Source organism: Octopus sinensis, unplaced genomic scaffold (assembly GCF_006345805.1).
Source record: "Octopus sinensis unplaced genomic scaffold, ASM634580v1 Contig13618, whole genome shotgun sequence".
NCBI lineage: Eukaryota > Metazoa > Mollusca > Cephalopoda > Octopoda > Octopodidae > Octopus > Octopus sinensis.
In genome coordinates, this window is record NW_021833017.1 from 16,658 (window position 1) to 36,722 (window position 20,065).

Below are 20,065 nucleotides of genomic sequence, written 5' to 3' on the forward strand. Positions count from 1 at the left end.
TAGATCATTTCTGCTATCTAATTAGCAGTGGAGGAAGCTGTACAGAGAGTACAATAACCAGATTAAGAATAGGATGAAGTTCAAGCGAAGGCGAAGTTGTACGATGCATGTGTGAGCAATGAAGCTGGTATGATGTGCAACAGAGCACTGGTGTATTGAGGGAGGAGGAGACTGTGCTGGTCTGGTCATGTGATGCAGAGGAAGACATGGGACAAAGTATTGGAGGCCAACCTCAAAATGCTGAACCTTACAAAGGAGATGAGAGAGGACGAAGCTACGTGGTACATTGCTGTACTTGAGAAGACCTGAGCACCACAACAGAATTGAGATCCTAAAACCAAGATACCATTGGTGTGGGTGCTGGTGCCACATAAAATACACAGGTGCTTGGTGTTCCTGTCAAGCCATCCAACCCATGCCAGCATGGAAAGCATCATGATGATGATAGGTATCATTATCATTTAACATCCGTCTTCCAAGCTGGCATGGGTTGGACAGTTTGACCTGACAATTAGTAAGCAGAGAGGCTGCACCAAGTTCCAATCTGATTTGGTGTGGTTTCTACGGCTGGATGCCTTCTTTATCACTAACCACTTCAAGAGCGAAGTAGGTGCATTTTACATGCCACCGGCACGGGTGCTGGTTACGAAACACTGGCATCAGACATGAATGTAATCCCACATGGCTTGACAGGTCTCAGTCACCTGCCACTGCCTTCATGAAGCCCAATGCTCAAGTGGGGCTTTTTACATGCCACTGACATTGGCATCGGCCACGACTGAGATTTCACTCAGCTTGGTGGATCTTCTCACGCATAACATGTCACCAAAGGTCTTGGACACTTGTCATTGCCTCCATGAAGTCCATTCAAAGACCATGCTTCACCACATCTACAGGTTAGGGTTAGGGTTAGGGTTACCTCCACCGTTAGATTAGCACTTCACACAGCTTTCCTCATCCATACGCAACACATGACCATACCAGTGCAGTTGTCTCTCTTGCACACCACATCCGATGCCTCTTATGCCCAACTTTTCTCTCAAGATGCTAACATTCTGTTGTACATGCACACTGACCCTGCACATCCAGCAAAGCATACTGGCTTCATTTCTTTCAAGCCTTCACATGTCCTCAGAAGTTACATGTTTCACTACCATATAACATGGCTGTTCACACACAGGCATTGTACAATCTGCCTTTCACTCTGAGGGAGAGGCCCTTTGTTACCAGCAGAGGTAGGAGCCCTCTGAACTTTGCCCAGGCTATTCTTATTCTAGCAGCTATGCTCTTGAAGCATCCATCCCCACTACTGACTTGGTCACCTAGGTAACAGAAGCTATCAACTACTTCCAGTTTTCTCCCCTGGCATTTGATGGAGCCTATTTTCTGCACATTTTTCCTATTAATTGCGCCTGTGCACCTTCCACATGCAAAAACTATTTTCCCTGTTAACCTTCCTCTGATATTACTGCACCTCTCATGTGTCCATAGCTTGCACTGGGTACATCTTATGGAGTTTCTACCAACACCTTTCCTACAGATTGAGCAGGGACATTCACCAGAAGGAATTTGTGATTTGTCTGCCTTCCTACTTATTAGGACTTTGGTTGTAGCTAGATTAACTCTAAGGACCTTTGCTTCTAGACCTTGCTTCCACACCCAAAATTTCTCCTTTAGTTCTGATAGTGATTTGGCTCTAAGAACAAGGCCATCAGCATCGAAGAACTCCCAGGAGCAGCCCATCTTAAATTCCTCTGTCGCAGCCTGGAGGACTATGACGAGTCAATGGCATAAGGAACACTGAATACTGCAAGTATGATGCCTTTTGTAATCTGCAAGTTCACATCCCTTGAAAGTTGCTTCTCTCCTAAAGCACAAAGCCTAAATTGGTGGCAGGGTTGTTTAACAGAGAATATTGACTGCCAACAATTGACAGGAACTTGGTTATATATAGAGACAAACAGACAGACAGATGAATGGATGAGTGGGTAGACATATTCCTCAGTTTACTGATATATTTCCCATTCACATAATTATGCTATGGTTTTCATTCTTCAATATTCCAAAATGATTCTTCAGCTGCATTACCACAGGTCTGTGCAAATTCAGCTAAAAAATTATTCACATCAAATGCTTCACATCCTGCTTTAGATGTTCTGAAAAATAATTAAAACAAAAATGTAATTTAGGCATTGAGAAAAATTTTTTGGATTTCTTTTACTTCCCAATAATTATAATTTTGATTTTTCATTAATTTTCTGATTTTTTAAACTTAGCTAAATGATTTTGACAAGTAATTTATAATATCATTCAAGGTAGTGACTCAGCCTGGCAACAGTCCGATGACTGAAGCAAATGAAAGATAAAACGAGGAGAAGATTTTAGGGAAAAGGAAATAAATTGATTTTATTATGTGAATTCTTTATGAGATGAGACAAAATTGATTGCTGTTGGATCAGAACATAAAGCAACACAAGACTTCATTGTCTGTTGCTCTGTTGTCTAAAACCTTTGCAAATGATGATGATGCTGTTGCTACCTGCCACTGCAAGTACCACACAGTGTGACAGAATCTATTTAGAGAATCATCTAAGCAAAACCCATCACTGGTCAGCCTTTTGGTTATCTAATCCCATTCTAGCGCCAACGAGCAATGCTAAACATTGTCATTTACATGGACCAAACATCACCCCCACACCAAACAATGCTGCCTGAAAAAATATTAATATTGCTCTAAACTTGGAGATTCTTGTTGACAATGTTAGAAAAGCGGAATTACCATTTGCTCCATGAATATCTTTCTGTAAGTAGAATTAATAATGCCAGTGAAAGGAATGACCTGTAGCTGAGAACTGAACCTGGGCCTCAAACTTTACTTAGCAGAAAAAATGTCTTCCACATAAAAGTGGTCGACACATCAAGACTGTGGCAAACTCTTTTGTCTGCATCTAGATATAGACACGACAGCAGCTAGAAATAGCAGCCAAATTTCCTTGAAATCAACCACCTACAATTTAATGGGTTTTTAAAAAAAATTTTTAATAATTAACGAACACATTAGATAAAATGTGGAATAACATGAGATAATGATGACAGATTGATCCTAGATAATGAAATAACATGATATAATGGACCAAACTAAAATAAGGCCAGTATGAAAGCCACAGAATATACGTCTCAATCACATCAGTCTTTGACGTTTCAGAAAACATAACGAAAATAAGTCAAATTATTCATACTAATTGATATATCCTGTAACGTTATGTCAAATGGACATATCTTACCAAAATCTAATCAAATGTATTTTGATGTTATCAAGTAAAGAAGAGACACTCACCTGAATTTTTGTATAATTGCTTCATTTTCTCAGCAAAATGTTCAATGTTTCCAGCAATTGTTTCCAGTTTTTCAGTTTCTGTCCAGTTTGCATTTTGGCAAATTTGATCCAGGTTTTTATCAAACTCTTGCAATTTTAATTTCAGTAAATTGAAATAAAATGTAATTTCTTCATTGTCTGAAACTAAATCTAAATCAAGATAATTTTTGGCTCTTTCTTTAACAGGAAGAAAACGAGTTTCATAGAGTTTTGAGAATGCTTTGAATTCCAAAATCTTTGCTGAATGAGCAGGTTTCTTCAAGTGTTTAAATAAAGTTTCTTTCTCATCAGAACTGTCGTTTCCATTAATCTTAAAAGGAGTGATCCATTGTTTTGAAGAAAAAGAAACTGCACACACGGAGCAATATTTCTCACTTGGACTAAATAAAGGTAAGTTAGCTGGAATCTCCAACGATCTCAGCTCCTTCAATAATTTATTTCTATATCTCAGGTAAGCATTTTCAATCACCTGAACAGCTTTTGTTTGCATCACAGAATCATTCTTTTTATCTTTTTCCTCATTACTTATTAAATCTTCAACCATTTTTTCTGTTATTTCAGAGTCAATTTCAGACACACCTGTGGGGCTTGAGTCAGCCATTTCAAGCCTCGACATTGGCAATTGCTTATCAGAAACCAACTGTAGTCCTAATGGTTTTCCATTTTTAAACATCCAATAATATCTTGAGATTTCATATTCTGGGGTCTGCATCAAAACTTTTACAGTAGCTTTAATAAGCCTACATGCTACATCTTGGTTTTCTGCTATCAGCCTGCATATATCTCTCACTCTTAATAAAGGATCCTCAACTAGAGTTGCAACATTTTCGCATTTCATTAAAAATTTGAGGTCCGGTATATTTTCAAAAGGCTGCTCAGAAAAACAATGAATGTAACAAAGGCCCAAAATGAAAACACGCTTTGCAAGTTTTCTTGAATTTACATCTTCTTTTTGTAAACACTTAAAAATGTTGTCACTAAAAATCAAACTGACCATTTTGGCCACACGTACCTCTAGAAGTTTCAAATTGAGCCACATACGACTGGAATTTAAAATGTCTTGAAGCTTTTCTGAAAACCTTGATTGAAGTATATCTATAATGTCAACTGAGGAAATATGAGAGGAAGATAGAACCACTGATATTTTGCAGTGTCTCATTAGTAACATGAAACTTATTGTCATAAAGAATTCAATCCACAATAAGAGGCAGTGCAAATCTGGCAGAATACGTTTTCTCTTTTTTAGAAACAAAACACAAAATTTAGAAAATTGAATGACAGCTTCAAATGGCTGATGTCTTTCATAAAGAAAATAGAGAGAATCATAGAACCGTTGGTATATGCACATATATTTGTTGTCAGAAGAAACCAAAGATGAGTTTACAATATGCACGTCTGGAAATGATTCTTTTCCAATTTGTTGGTACATGTCTTCCATGAGTTTGTTCAAATCATATCTAATATTTAGCCAGCTGAATAAAATATTTACTTCAAAATAGAAATCTGAAGACTGTACTTTTTCCAATAGAGTCATCTTTTGAAAAACCATTTTATAATGATTTCGAATACAGATTTTTAAGGCATTTATATTGTCTGGATGGAAGACGTCTGACAAATGGGTATCTTGATCTAAATTCGAAATCAGGGCTTTATAAAGATGAGTTGCAAAGAATTTAAACTCTTCAAAATCGTCTTGTAGCTTTATAGTGAGAAGCATTTGACAGATAACTACACGAATATCAAAACGAGGTAAAGTACTGGATTCATGAAGATGCATGCATTTTTTCTCCTGAAAACGGCAGAAATATTCACTCTGAGAAAACTGACTTCCATAAAAATTTGCCAAATGACAACAACAAGTTTCTGAAGACTGGCATAATTCTGCAGATTCAAATGGACAGGGTGTACTTATGATGATGTGGATGGTTAACTTGTGATACAGTATTTGGAATAACTTTCGAATACAAAATTTGAGGTATTTATTCAGCCACGATTTGAATTTATCAAAGGTAAAACTTGCATAAGACATTCTATTACAAATATTGTATTCTATGAGAGATATGCAACACAATGGTTCTGTTGTGTGAGATTTCCACACAGAATCATCCTTGAAAGAGAGACCAAAATATGGTAAATATGATTTTACCACAAGGTTTGAACTTTGCAGATGACTCTTCAGCAAATGTACTAAAGCAAAACTTTCTTTGATAACATTCCAAAAAGATTCCTTATAGAAATCATGAGGATCGAGATCTGTGAAGAATTGAACTGCTTCTAAACAACCTGCAGAAGAAACAAAACATAAATCAGAGAACAGAATTTTTGAAATAAGTTGTTTTAGAATCTAATAAAGCAGGACAATCACAGCTGGTCAGTTTGATAGGTTTTTGGAAATCCAACCAAAGAGTTAACAGTTTTGTCTCAAGTCATTTTTTTCTAAACAGTATCAATAGATAAGACAACTATAACTGCCCAAGTCCACCTAGCTGTACACAGATTCCATAGGTCAGCTCTCACATCAGTGACATACTTTGATCTTTGTTTCAAATCACATCAAATCTACAGTGTGTGTGTGTGTTTGCGTGCCTGAGCAGTTTTAAAATAATCGAGAAAGGGAGGACAACGTCCATGTTCTTTCTATGCCTTCTTTCGCTACAGCATACAGACATCTAAATAAAGGTCATAAAGCTTTGTATTTGTGTTGTGGGGAGGAGAAAGAGAAACCAACGCCGAATAACTTGCACCAATCTCTGAGAGAAGCTCAACTGAAAATAGCCATGAAGTGGAGGAGGAGGAGGAAGAAGAAGAGGGCAACGAGTTATACTCAACAGCTTCCAGGTAGACAGACCCAAGCGAAATGCAGGACCAACGAAGTGAAGGTTCAACTCTAAGACTCTAAGGCACCTTTTGCCGCTGTTACTTACTGACAGTCCATGGCACGGCTTATTTGAGACGGCAGAAAAAAGTGGATTGTAACGAGTATATTAGATTTATTAGAATTGTTAGATGCTCCCTTGTTCATGAAGCTCTACTTCTATAAGTTATTTCCAACATAAGAATGTCACCTCATCAACTAAATCACTGAGGAACAACTGAACATTATTAGAACAATCTTGCCGGGCAAAGCTCATTGTTTTTCATCTTAGAAGCAACAGTTCAAAGGCTGAAAGTAATAATGGCTGAGTGAGTAGAGTACTGGATTAGCAGCTAAGAGATCCAAATCCAAATTCAAGCAGTCATTTGGTTGTCTACTTGCAAAATAGACTTACTTCTCTACACATGACATTAATTACTGGTGAAAAACTAGAATAGCTGTCTCAACCTGAGGTCAGTTGAATTCTTACCCACAACAGGGACTGTTGTTGTTTCTCATCTAGTAATCACCACAAATGACCTTCAAAATAAACAACCTCACCATTTAACAAACTTCAAAATGCCTTTTTCACGGCTTCTTTAGAGGTAGTGAAGCTGTGACACTGAACCTTTCATTACCAACCCATCCATGCCCCACCTGTACATGCCCAAAAATGTTGATGTTACCAAACTGCCCAAAGATGCCTGGAATAATCTGTTCATATCTAAATGAAAATTTCAGAGCAAATCTTGTTAGTAAAATCAGGAAAACATGTGATTTCATTCTGCAAACAGCTGAGTTACACTCTCTGACATTGTTTTACACGACATCTGAGCACTACACACACACACACACACACACACACACACACACACACACACACACACACACACACACACAACACACACACACACACACACACACACACACACAGACACACACACGAAATCACTAACACCTGTTCAAATACAGACACACAAAAATCATACCAAAATGGACATCCAGAGATACTCAGACATAGTCATGCCAACAAATACTCACATAAGCAGGCAAATGGGCACACATATACACATGAAATCACTAACACCGGACACACAGACACACACATAGCAAGTATGATAATGAAAGGAGAGAAAGAAGACATGAAGTCAGACAAGCAAAACACATGGTTAAAAAAAGTACAAAAATATGAAAGAAGACAACAACAAGGGAAGAATGTGTGCAATGGAAATGAAGATTCCATTGAGAAGGAGGGAATCTACCATTTCACTTGCAAAAAAGAAAGAAGAAAAGAAAGAAACAAAAGAAATTCTACCAAACTGAGAAAGTCTCTTTAGATGACAAGAATCATCATCATCATGATCATCATGTAACATTTGTATTCCATAGCAGCTTCAGTTGGATGGTTCCACCTGATCCAATGAACTAAACGACTGCGTTAGGCTCCATTGCCTGTGTTAGGCACAGTTTCAATGGCTGGATGTCCTTCTTGATGCCAACCAGTTTACACAATGTACTAAGTGCTTTGTTTTTCCATGGCAAAGCACAAGTGGGGCCACCAAGTAACTTGTGCGACTCCTTGAGAGAAAGGAGGCACAGTATTGAGAGAGGTGGCTTTGAGTCAAGTGTTGAGAGGCTAAAGTCTGATAGAGACACACAGACACAGCTGTATGAGGGGATGCTGAAAAGCTCCTTTCGAGGTTTTTTTGCAGGGCTTAGAAAAACTGAAGGGTAGCTGCTGCAATAAGTGTGTGCCTGTCTGAGAGGGGAATATGTTGAATAAAATCATAATTAACTGATCTTCATCCTGTATTTTCTTTTCCCCAAAGTCAGGAACTTTTCAGTTTGACCCTGTCAAAGAGAAAATACATGGCTACCTCTGCAGGGAAGAGAGAAAGGATGATGGAGATGAGATATCAGGATGTACCCTCAAGGTACAAAAAGATGGACAAAGAGAAAATAGGGACTAAGAATGAAGGATGGCAGGGTAGACAGGTTCATGAGAGCGTGAAAGGCAAGTGACAGAGAGCAGAGATGAGGGTGGACATGGATGCAGTGGATGGTAAAAGTGGATAACGGTGAATCTTGGTTTGGTGGGTTTGTCAGGGAAATGGGAGAGGAAGGGAGAAGTGAGAGATGGCAATTCTTCTAAAAGTGAAAGTAAAAGTAAGCCATAGAGAGATGTGAGAATAGGGTAAATGCATCTATACATTGATGCTTATCACCAGACAGACCAATAGTGACACACACACAGATCACATATACATGCACAGCAAGTGACCCACACTGACCAACCAATATACACACTCACACACTGATGCATTTAATCTATGGAATTATTATTTCAAGCAAAGTAAAAAAATGCCTCTTACCAATTGGAACCTTGCCTAATTTGAACTGCTTGAAGGCCTCCACTGCATCAATGGTGGATTTGGTGTTTGTTTCGTTCAGTTTAGCCAGTAACAGGTGACATTTAGCCTGACCAAAATTGTTGCCTTCTTTCTTATAAAGCAGCAGAGCATTCCTCAAATCTTCTTCAATGTTTCTGGAGAGATCAAGGTCAATGTCAACACTCTTACCGTCATTAACACTATCTCCACCCTCAGCAGCAGGGGACGGCATCGGTGTGCGCATTGTCTTTAGTTTTGCCACAACATAGCTGTGTCCAGCTTGTTTATACAGGCAGTCGGCATATAGCTTGTTGTCATTCAGGGTGGCTGCCACTGCTACACTCTCAGAGAACAAGTTGTTCTGCCAAAGTAAGTCCATTGAAGACTGAATTTGGCCTGTTGAGAAAAAAAAATATTGGAAGTAAATATATGAGCAAATAACAAATAAAAATTCTTATGTATGACTTTAGCTGTGACTGTGGAAACAAATAAAGATTTAGAAATTTAGATAATTAGTGAAGTCAATTGTCAGGTTTCCTGCTTATTGGTGGAGAGGCAGAAACAGCATTGTGACCGAGGTGACCACGAAGATATTGTGGGTCACACTTAGCCACACTTGCATGGGTCACAATGGAATTTGTTGAGGCAGATAATCTGATACCCTTCCTGTCAGCAACCCTCACCTGTTTCCAGATGTTTTTCATGGAAGGCTGGAAACAAACAACTCCTCTTGTATGACAGGGATGCTCGTTTACAAACATTACATGATGTCTACTCAAGGCTCTCCCACACCATTCATACACGCACATACACACGCAGTGGTTGGTGGTTGTCTGCTCTTTATGACCAATTCTTGGACTTACATCTTAGATTCATCAGGGTGCCCAGTGTAGCTTTTTAAACCAGACATTGCACTGAAGAGACACCCACACAGATTGCATATCCGATTTGGACCACCAAGAATTGCAGTTAAATTCTGATCTTTGTGGATCTTAAAATGTGTTTTGAGGCCTCCTTTAGATTTGCAGACCTGATGGCATACACGGCTTTGACAGGTGTGCACAGATATACAGGTAGAATAGTTGGTGGGCATTTATTTCCTACGGCTCTGCAAAATGAGATTTGAGCCCAGCAAAAGAAAGGCATTTGTGACAGACCATGCCTTTTTTTACTGGGCTCAAATCTCATTTGACAGACATACATAATGGGTTTCTTTCAATTGCTATCTAACCAAATCTATTCACAATACTTTGGTCTTCTACAAGAAGACACCTGCCCAAAGTGCCATGCGTTGGCACCGAACCGAAGAGCACAAGGTGAGCTTCTTGCTACTCAATTACAATTTCCACCTGGAGATCAATACTGAGCATTCATTATTTTTAACTCCTTTGAGATAAAAGAAAACTAAAGAGAAGAAAAAGTGGGGGTAATTCACAAGGGGAAGAAACAATACAAGCATGGAAGAAGATCACACACACACACACACACACACATTGATATAACATCACACACAAAAAGTCATATTTATATATTCAATCATCCAACAAATTAAAAGAAACAGACTTTATGCCAGTAGTGTACACTCTGTACACAAAATGTTAGAAATAGCAACCAAATATTCCTCAAATCAAGAAAGTCCCAAGAAAATTAAGAACACACAAAATAATGCAGTCTCAGTCAAAATTCAGTTTTCAAAGAAGCTGAGAATTTCTGATAATGTTCTTTGGATCATGGTTAATCCAAGGCTTAGAAAAATGAAGTGTGTGTGTGTATGGTATTTGTTTCATCTCTGTTGCATTCTGGGTTCAAATCCCACTAAGGTCGGCATTGGCTTTCATTGTTTTCGGGGTCAGTAACAGTCCAGTACTGAGACTTCTACTTTTCTCTCTCGCATCCTCTTTTTTCTCTCAGCCCCGGAGTTAAATGACTATCAAATTTAAGGTACCCAAATTACATCAAAACAGCATCCCTGGAATTTTATAAGGAGTTCAGGACCTGAAGTAAGACAAACATCAACAAATTAAAGAAGCTGGTTTATAATCCGTGTAGAAATGCTAATCCATACCATTATTTCTAAGCAGTTCAGCAGCATCTTTGAAGAGTCTCTTCTTCTCCAGGAAATTCAGTTTATCTTCCAATGTGGTGAAATGAAGCAAGGCCACCTTCATTTTCTCAAAATCCTTATATTGGTAGTAAAGATTTGCAGCTTGCTGAGCGAGGTAGAATATATCTTTTGTTGGACGATTCTTTATGAAATCCTCAGGTGCAGAATCACCATATGACTGAAACAATAAACATATATATATGACTTGAAAGAAAAGCATACAAAAATAGAGAGATAGACTGATAGACAGCTTAGTTAGAAAGAAACTGGGAGAAGCCCACTGTATATATGCATGTGTGTACAGACACACATCATACATATATGCAAATAATAGTGTTGCTGATGACAATGGGATTCTCCCAATTTCTATCTACCAAAGGCATTCACAAGGCTTTGCTTGGCCTGGGGCTACAGCTAAGACACCTGCCCAATATGGAAAGCAGTAGGACTGAACTCCAAATCACATGGTTGGGAAGCAAACTTGTTCACTACACAGCCACACCCGCGCTGATGTGTGTGTGTAGGGTTAAAAACTTTACTTCTCAGATCATGTGGTTCCAGGTTCAGTCCCACTGCAATACACGTTAGTTTGTGTCTTCTAAAGCCCAAGGTTGATCAAAACCTTGTGAGTGGATTTAGAAGATAGAAACTGAAAGAAGCCCATTGTGTGTGTGCGCAGATGTGTGCTTGTGTCTCCTTGACTTAGCATGATGATAGTTATAAATGAATGTCCCTGTCATACAAGCAGAGTCCTCTATTTCCAGTATTCTGTGAAGACATGTCTAATCAAGGAGAAAGATCAGCTTCCTTGCAGGCGAGGGCTGACAATAGGAAGGCCATCCAGCCCATCCGGCCTCAATAAACTCCGTCCAACCCATTCAAGTATGGAAATGTGAACAATGATGATGATGTACATATGAGACAGGTATAGAACGGATATTCAAAGGGTAGGGGAAGATATGGTGGGAAATTTGAGGGTATAGAATAGGAAGAGAGTTCATTCAAGGGCTGACTGTATGGTTCTACAGTTAACAACTCTTTTGTCAAGTGATCAATTCCCTCCAAATATGGCCCTCTGGCCCCGCCCATGTGTTACATCCCCTGCCAGTCATCTCCAGTTGTGCTCTACCAAAATGTTTCCTTGCTCATTCACTCTCAGAACAGGGGGGGGGCGATGGATTGACCCCTATCGCAGTTCCCGACCAGCTTTTGGTTGCTCCATCCAGTAACGTCAATCTTCCTGGTGAGATACAGGGTCCCCTATCCATGCCCATAGCATGCTGTCTCCTTAGTTTGGAGTCATTTCACAAATACACTGTGGCTATCCCTTGCTTCGATTCTTCTCGCTCCCCTAACCAAGATTTTTTCACCCTGGTTAGAACGTCTGCCTTGTTTCTCTCTGAAGGCACAAAGACCATGTTCAGTTTCAGGCCAAACTTGCCAATCAGCTCTCCTAGAAACCCTAGGCAGCGCTTTGATAACATTTCCGCAGCCCCTTTGGTTCACACCTTCTTCTCTTCAGTGATCACCGATCCTACCCAGCCAAGCACAGTGGTCGAATCCGTCTGGATTTCAATGGAGCGCAGCCCCCATTTCAAGGCCAAATTCACTCCCTTCAGCACTGCGTCCAACTCAGCGACATTGATGGGGTTGTAGTCATCTGCTTTTTGAAACCAGGCTGTGTCCTCTACTTTGGCACCTCCAATTTCCAACACAACTCCTATTGCAATACTGTTAGCATCACACCATACGGTCCCATTATCCAATTTGAGAACATGCCAGTTCCTTCTGACTGGGTCTTCCACTCTCATCCTCTCTGGGATTTCCCACATCATCACCACTGTACCTTCTCTCATCTTGTCACCCCAGTTCTCCCCTTCTGCTCATCTCTTGGTGTAACTGCAGCCACCTCGTGATTGAGTAGTGACCTACTAGTTTCCCACACATCAAGAACAGTTCTCTTCTGCTGACATTGGTACCCAGTTCCGGGATCTCATTCCCCCATTCGAAACACCAATACACCTGTTCTGTCTCTTTGAAGCTTAATCCCCAGTGCAGCTCCTCCAGCCATTGGCTCCAGTGGCTTCGCAATCAGCCCAAATTCCTTCAGATGTCTCACAATTTCTGTGGCAGGCACTACAGTTTTTTCCACTAAGATGTCATCTATATAGGAGTTGGTAGCCCTTCTTATCCTATCCACTTTTCCCTGTATCGCACCAGCTGGTACTGCCACAGTTTGTCACTCACGTAGAGCTGTAAATATGCTGACTTCAAGTCAACAATCGTTGCTGCCTTAGTTGAGGTCTCCATATGCGCAGCGTCTCACTGCAAATGTCAGTTGCCTCACCACCTCTGTGGCACGATACATGGCCATTCCTCTCCCGAAAGTCCAGTACTGGTGTGACTTTGCCCTTTGCTGGTTGCACCACTGCCATTAGTGGTAGCACTCCGCACACCACCTCCTCCTCCTCCTTCAATGGAATAGGGACACCTTCCTTAATCCACCTCTTCTTCAAACTTGCTCCTGGTATGGCCTTTCAGGTAGCATCTCATTCTGTTCTTCAGCATCGGGGGCTCTTCTTTCCAGTGCCACTCTATTGTCCACTGCTGACCATCGAATGCTGCCTGAAAATCCTTGTCTTCAATGGTGCAGGCAGTGCAGTCCCTCACAGAGGTCTGCTCCCTCTCACATTCTTGACTCACAGTGCATGATGAACCCATGGCACCAAACAAAACAATGTCCCCTCCAGCACTGACATCTCCAAAGCGGTCAATTGCGTCCATTCCCATTATCACATCAATCCCGTCTACCACATGGTGATCACGATCGCCCGCAGCCTTAGCATTGTGCCTTGCACCACTATCTCCATGTCGCTGCTACCCTTGCATTTGATTTCGCTGCTGTCAACCACTCGAACACCTACACATCCCCTTCCATTTCTTTGTCACCATAGGGGTCACACGAGATGTCGTACAAGGGCCTTGAACATGTTTCCGTTTCCCCCAACCATGACCTCGACTACGGGCAGTGACTGCACAAGTGCCTCTACTCGTTCATAGGCAGATGGGGGGGGGGTGAGAGGCAGCAACTTCTCTGAGGCCTTTTCCCTGGTCCGGGCTCCACACAGCCCTGGCACTTCAAACACAAGCCTGTGGTGAACGGCTGCTCTTGTTCCACAGCAGGTTTCTTTTTGTCCTTCACTGGCTGTCATGCAGCATCCTGGGCTTTTGCAACCTTCTGCCTGGTGTTTTGTGCCAACATGTGGGCTTGTTATAGCTGTGCTGACATGTCATTGCGAAAGCCATTCACAAAACCCAGTTGTGTTACCTTCTCCAGACCCTCTCCAGTGAGACCGGACAGCACAGCCAGCCAGTCTCCGGACCTCTGCAGCATATTCATCAACCTGTTCTCCTGTCCATCTGACCGTTCCCAGCTTATCCAAAGCAGTCTACTCTCCCTCTCAAGGGCTGCACGATCTTTGACACGCTCAGTTATTCTTCTTCATTCATTTAGAGGCAGAGTGCCAGTGTGCTCCCCTCCAAATACAGTGCCATGAGGCTTGCTACAAACTTGACTATAGAAAGGTCCGATGATATCATTGCCGATCCTTATTTTCGCTGCCATCATATGTTAGGGGACAATGATGTCTGTATATGATCGCCGAAATAGCTTGTCCTGCATGGGGAATGAAAAGAGGTTCACTCACCTTCCTCTCATCGACTGCCTGTCTAGCAGTAATCTCCCCGACAATCCTGCCCTTCCCCTGTCACCCAGTATAAGCAGCTGGTATCTGAACAACTCAGGAGTGGATTTCCTAATGTCCATTCATGATGCAAAAAGGGGCTGACGCTTGCCTCTCTCTCCTCTTGTGCTTCCTCTTCTGATTAATCCCTTGACCACTGACATCATGACCCTCTTCTTCCGGCTCATCCCCACAAATACCCATTCTGTCTCATTATACTTTAATAAGGAGCAACCAGGAAATCATGCCCTCTCGTTTCTTTCTAGTTTCCACAGATCCTCTGCATTTAAGACCCACATCTTGTTGCCATAGAGCAGTGCACTGTGCACTGTGCACTCTGCTCTTGACTTTGAGGGAGAAGCTCTTTGTTGCTAGTAGAGGTAATAGCTTTCTGAACTTTCTCCGACATGTTCTTATTCTAACTATTACCCCTTCAAAGCTAATCACATCACTGAGGTAACAAATGTTATCAATCATTTCTAGTGAACCATCGGGGCCTTTGAAAGGATCTATTTCTCAAACACTCTTAGTGCTCATTTCCCTTGTGCATCTGCTGGATATGAAAAAACCTACTTTCTCTCTTAACCTGCCTGTAACCCCAACATGACCTTGTGTGTTCTTTGTTAACATGTGAAACACTTTATGGAATTTCTACCGATTCTTTTTCTGCATACAGAGCACAGCTTTATCCCTGATGTTAAAACAGTCCCGTCTTCCTGGCTAATTATAACGACTTTTTATTTCATTAAGTACACTTTAACCCTTTAATATTCACATCATTCTGTGAAATGTAATCATGGATTATTTATTCACATTGTTTTGAATTAATCATGGATTATCTATTCACATTGTTTTGAATTAATCATGGATTATCTATTCACATTGTTTTGAATTAATCATGGATTATCTATTCACATTGTTTTGAATTAATCATGGATTATCTATTCACATTGTTTTGAATTAATCATGGATTATCTTGTACCTTTGAGATTTCAATGGTATATTTGTATACTTTTAGAATGACATTGTAGGGTATGCATAAGAGGCTGGATCTGCTCAGTTTTAACATCTGAACAGGTACAATATTTGGGTCAAATATGGCTGAACTGAATGCTAAAGATTTAAGGCCCTTCAATTCTAGGTTTTACTTCCATGCCTGGAATTTCTACTTCAGATTTTACTATAAGAGTTAAGCCATCAGCATAGAGGAACATCGAAGGGAACTGGTCTTAAAATTCATCTGTTGTGGCTTGCAGGAGCACAATAAACAAGCTCTAATCGACTTCTACCTCTACACTACATTCATCACTGAACTCATTGCTGACTTTGTACTTGCCTTGTAACACTCTCACGAGTCATTCATCTACTCTGAGTTTCAATTAGAGACCATCAGATTACAGTATCAGGGATTTTGTCAAAAATTGTCTCTAGATCAATAAATAATAGATCATAGAGGTTTAATCTCAGATATGCACTTCTTTCATAGCTGTCTCACTAGAAATATGGCATTAGTGGTACCACTTTCTAGAACAAAGCCCAACTGCACCCTATTCAAGAAAATACTATCCCTAATCAGTTTTGTAATAATATTTCTCTGTAACCTTCATGACCTGGTCCAACATTTTGATACCTTCTGTAGTTTCCTCTCTCTTGCCCTTCTAGCAGTTTACAATGATACTACAGCACCAGCCATTATCAATGAAACATTATATATATATATATATATATATATATACACACACACACACATATATATATACATATATATATAGTTTTGTATAGAAAGAAATTGCTCTTTCTAAGGACATCTTACATCACAAGTGTCCACTGGTTTATCTCTATATCGATTAATTTATAGATATTTTCATCCATTCAATACATGAGAACAAAATTTTAGTAATATAAAGAGATTTTTATCTTCTAAATTCATAATGTAATTTTTAATTATAAAATATAAATGACGGTAGATATTGAAACGTATGTAGGCATTATGAAATTGACTATTATGTAAATAAATTGATTGTGCTGTGCTCAAACTCCATTTTCTTTATACCACATATATCTATCTGTTTCTGAAGATTTTGCCTAAAGTCATTTTAGTTCACAGTTCACAGTTTGTGTAAAAAAAGATGCAAATTTATTTTAAAACTTATACAAACACAAAGACACACTGAATATCAAAAATAAATTATATATCCAACCTGTTCAAGACTTTTGTATTCTTGAATTAATTCAATGGCATGGCCATACTGTTTGGCATCATGGAGCACATCAACTGCTTTACCATAGAATGAGATCTTCAGGTAACACTGCACAGCTTCCTCATACATCTTTGCATTCTTAAAATTCACTGCAGCTTCATTGTACTAAGAGTAATTTTTTAAGAAAAAGGAAAAATGAAAATTCAAAGCAGAAAAGCCATTTTGCAAGAGGAGATAATTACATCAACCACACCCATCCCAAGTGTTTCACTGGTTCTTTATTTTATTGACCCAGAAAGGATGAAGGGCAAAGTCAACTTCAGTGGAATTTGAGCGCTGGACGTAACAATGGGTGAAATACGACTAAGCATTTCATCCAGCATGCTAACGATTCTGCCACCTTAGAAATAATGATAATGATAAAGATAATAGTAATAATAATGCATGGTGCCCTCCACCCTAAGGCAAATGTACATAGGCTCTACATGAAGAGAGGTAAGGGTGGATGTGGGCTGATTGGCATACGGGAGTGCATGAACACTGGAGGAAGAAACATGGCAGAATATTTGGTAAACAGCAAAAGAAGACCTGCTACAGTATGCTGCTAGTGCAAAAGGAGTAAAGAAAAATGGACTTGAGAGTGCTTGTGAATTCCAAACAAGAACAGCCAATGAGAGAGAAGAAACCCTACTCCATATGGAATTACATGGTCAGTTCCACTGTGAAACCAACAAATTAAAGGACCAGGGACCATCATGGAGGTGGCCCAACATGGGTGACCTAAACAAGAATACTGAAAGCCTAATCCTTGTGGCCCAGGACCAGGCACTGAATACCAGCTCAGTGAAAAAGAATATATACCACTCAAGTGCCATTGGACCTCTGCAGCATGTGTGGGGAGAGGGTCGAAAGTGTGACTCACATTGTTAGTGCTTGTGAAAGTCTGGCACAGAAAGAGTACAAGCGTAGACATGATAAAGTAGCCCAAAACCTCCACTGGCTACTTTGCTGTAAGTATGCATATGAGGTTATGGGTGCTTGGTACCAAGATACACCGGAAAAAGTAATGGACGGAAAGGGGAAGGCAAAAATCCCCAGGGACTTTGATTTCCAGACAAAGTGTTAGAGCACCAAAGGCTGAATATAGTAACCTTTAGGAGGGACAAACGAAAGTGCCTAATAATTGATGTGGCTGTGCCAGGAGATCGACATATCATCATGAAAGAAAGAGAAAAAGTTGATAATATGGAGAGCTGAGAATTGAGATTGCTAAGATGTGGCAGCTACGAGAGTCAGATGTAAAGGTTGTCCCTACTGTCATCGGAGCACTGGGTTCAATTCCACCCAATCTGAAGAAAAAACATCTGGAAACCTTAGAGATACCCTACAATCTAGATGTATTGCAACTGTTGGCATTACTTGGAATTGCATGCATATTGCATAAAGTAGTGTCTGTCTGAGGTCCTTTTTGTGACTTGACAAACAGTGCAAACACGCAGCAGACACAACCTCATGATATTGTATACTGTGCAATGTCATCAACAACAACAATAACAATAACAATAATAATAATAATAATAATAATAATAATAATGGTTTGAAATTTTGGCAGAAGGACAGAAGTTTTTTCGGAAGTCAATTACATCAATATCAGTGCTTTTTTTCTCAGCAGAATTTGAACTCAGAATGTAGAGATGGACAAAATGCTTAACAGCATTTCGTCTGGTGTGCTAATGATTCTTCCAGTTTGCCACCTTAATCATCATCATCATCATCATCACTATTCAATGTCCCTTTTTCCTGGCTGATATGGGTTGGATGGTTTGGCAAGAACATATGAACCAGAGGCCTGTGCCAGGTCCAATGTTTGCTTTAACATGGTTTCTACAGCTGGATGCCCTCCCTAATGCCAACAACACTAGAGAGTGTACTGGGTGCTATTTATGTGTCAGCAGCACCAGTTAGGGGGCCAGGTCCCTGCAAGTGAAGTCCCTACTCAACTGAGCTGGGTATAGAGTGGAAAAATAAGAAACTATGATAAAGAGAGAGGAACAAGTGTCTTGCTGAAGAGGTGAATACATGGCTTGTCCACCTGGAAAGTGAGAGAGAGAAAGAAAGAGATGTGAGGCCCAGGTTCAATGTAAATATGAGAGAGAACAGGAAGAGCACTGAGTGAAAATTATGTGATAATAATAATGCCCTGGCTACCCACGAAGCCTGCCCGTGATTCCACCATTTCATAGCATCAGTTGTTTACTTCCTGTGCTTTGGGCAATTCCTAGTTCCATCTAGTTTGTGTCAACATAGAAAATGTAAAATGATGAAGTTCTCATCCCACCAAATATTATGAAGAAATGATTATCTCCCTTGTACTAAACGTCCTCCAGGGGACTCCAAACATCATCATTTAATGTTTGCATTCCATGCTGAGAGGCCCAGGGACTGCACAGTATTCCAGGGTCTTCCTAACGCTGCAATAATTATGCACCAACCCAATATATATATATATATACAAATAAATGAAAGAATGGAGTTGAACGACGATTTAAACAAAATTCCTTTATTCTCGACATATGTTTCGAAGGCTGCATATTCCTAATTTCGAAGGAATAAGGGGTGCATTATGCCGCCTTCTCATCAGGAAAAACAAGGAACTTATGTCAGCATCAAGATGAACAAAAACTCTTAGATAACTGCCCACACGGAGTCCATAGCGATAATGAGTGTTTCTTTAAAATATTCCGTTATAAGCAGTGGCGTCAACCAAATCTACCAACCGCATCTACTCAATCACATACACAATCATGCACACACATACACACACATAGACACGAATGCAGTTATATACATACACACACATAGGCACTCAATCACAAAAGCAAACAACAATACATCACCATTCATATGACTTGCACCCTGTCACCTTCCTATTCTTAGATCTCTCCCCTCCAACCTTGTTTGAACCCTTGAACTTTTTAGAATCTTCTACATTCAACCATTTTTGATGTCACTGCTTATAACAGAATATTTTAAAGAAACACTCATTATCGCTATGGACTCCGTGTGGGCAGTTATCTAAGAGTTTTTGTTCTTCTTGATGCTGACATAAGTTCCTTGTTTTTCCTGATGAGAAGGCGGCATAATGCACCCCTTATTCCTTCGAAATTAGGATTATGCAGCCTTCGAAACATATGTCGAGAATAAAGGAATTTTGTAAAAATCGTTGTTCAACTCCATTCTTTCATTTATTTGTATTAAAAAAACACAAATTTCCACACGAAAGCACGTGATCTCTGCCCTTGGCATGTAGCTTCAACCGTGTTTTTCTGACGTGAATTTGCTACCCAGGTATCGGTTAACCGAATTATCCATACTAAGATAATTCATTCAACTACTT

The 20,065-nt window shown here is 40.0% G+C and overlaps 1 protein-coding gene across 1 annotated transcript in view; it reads right to left on the reverse strand.

The window, feature by feature from the left end:
- Nucleotides 1-2,044: 2,044 nt before the first annotated feature.
- The window catches only part of LOC115229705 (TPR and ankyrin repeat-containing protein 1-like), a 73,031-nt gene continuing 55,010 nt past the window's right edge, over nucleotides 2,045-20,065 (reverse strand). Inside the window, exons 11-15 of the mRNA XM_029800017.2 lie at nucleotides 16,669-16,833; nucleotides 10,686-10,902; nucleotides 8,603-9,016; nucleotides 3,338-5,659; nucleotides 2,045-2,156 (exon numbers count right to left, since the gene is read on the reverse strand). Of these exons, the coding sequence (XP_029655877.1) occupies nucleotides 2,122-2,156; nucleotides 3,338-5,659; nucleotides 8,603-9,016; nucleotides 10,686-10,902; nucleotides 16,669-16,833 (3,153 nt within the window). The 3' untranslated portion in view covers nucleotides 2,045-2,121. The remainder of the gene's footprint in view (nucleotides 2,157-3,337; nucleotides 5,660-8,602; nucleotides 9,017-10,685; nucleotides 10,903-16,668; nucleotides 16,834-20,065) is intronic.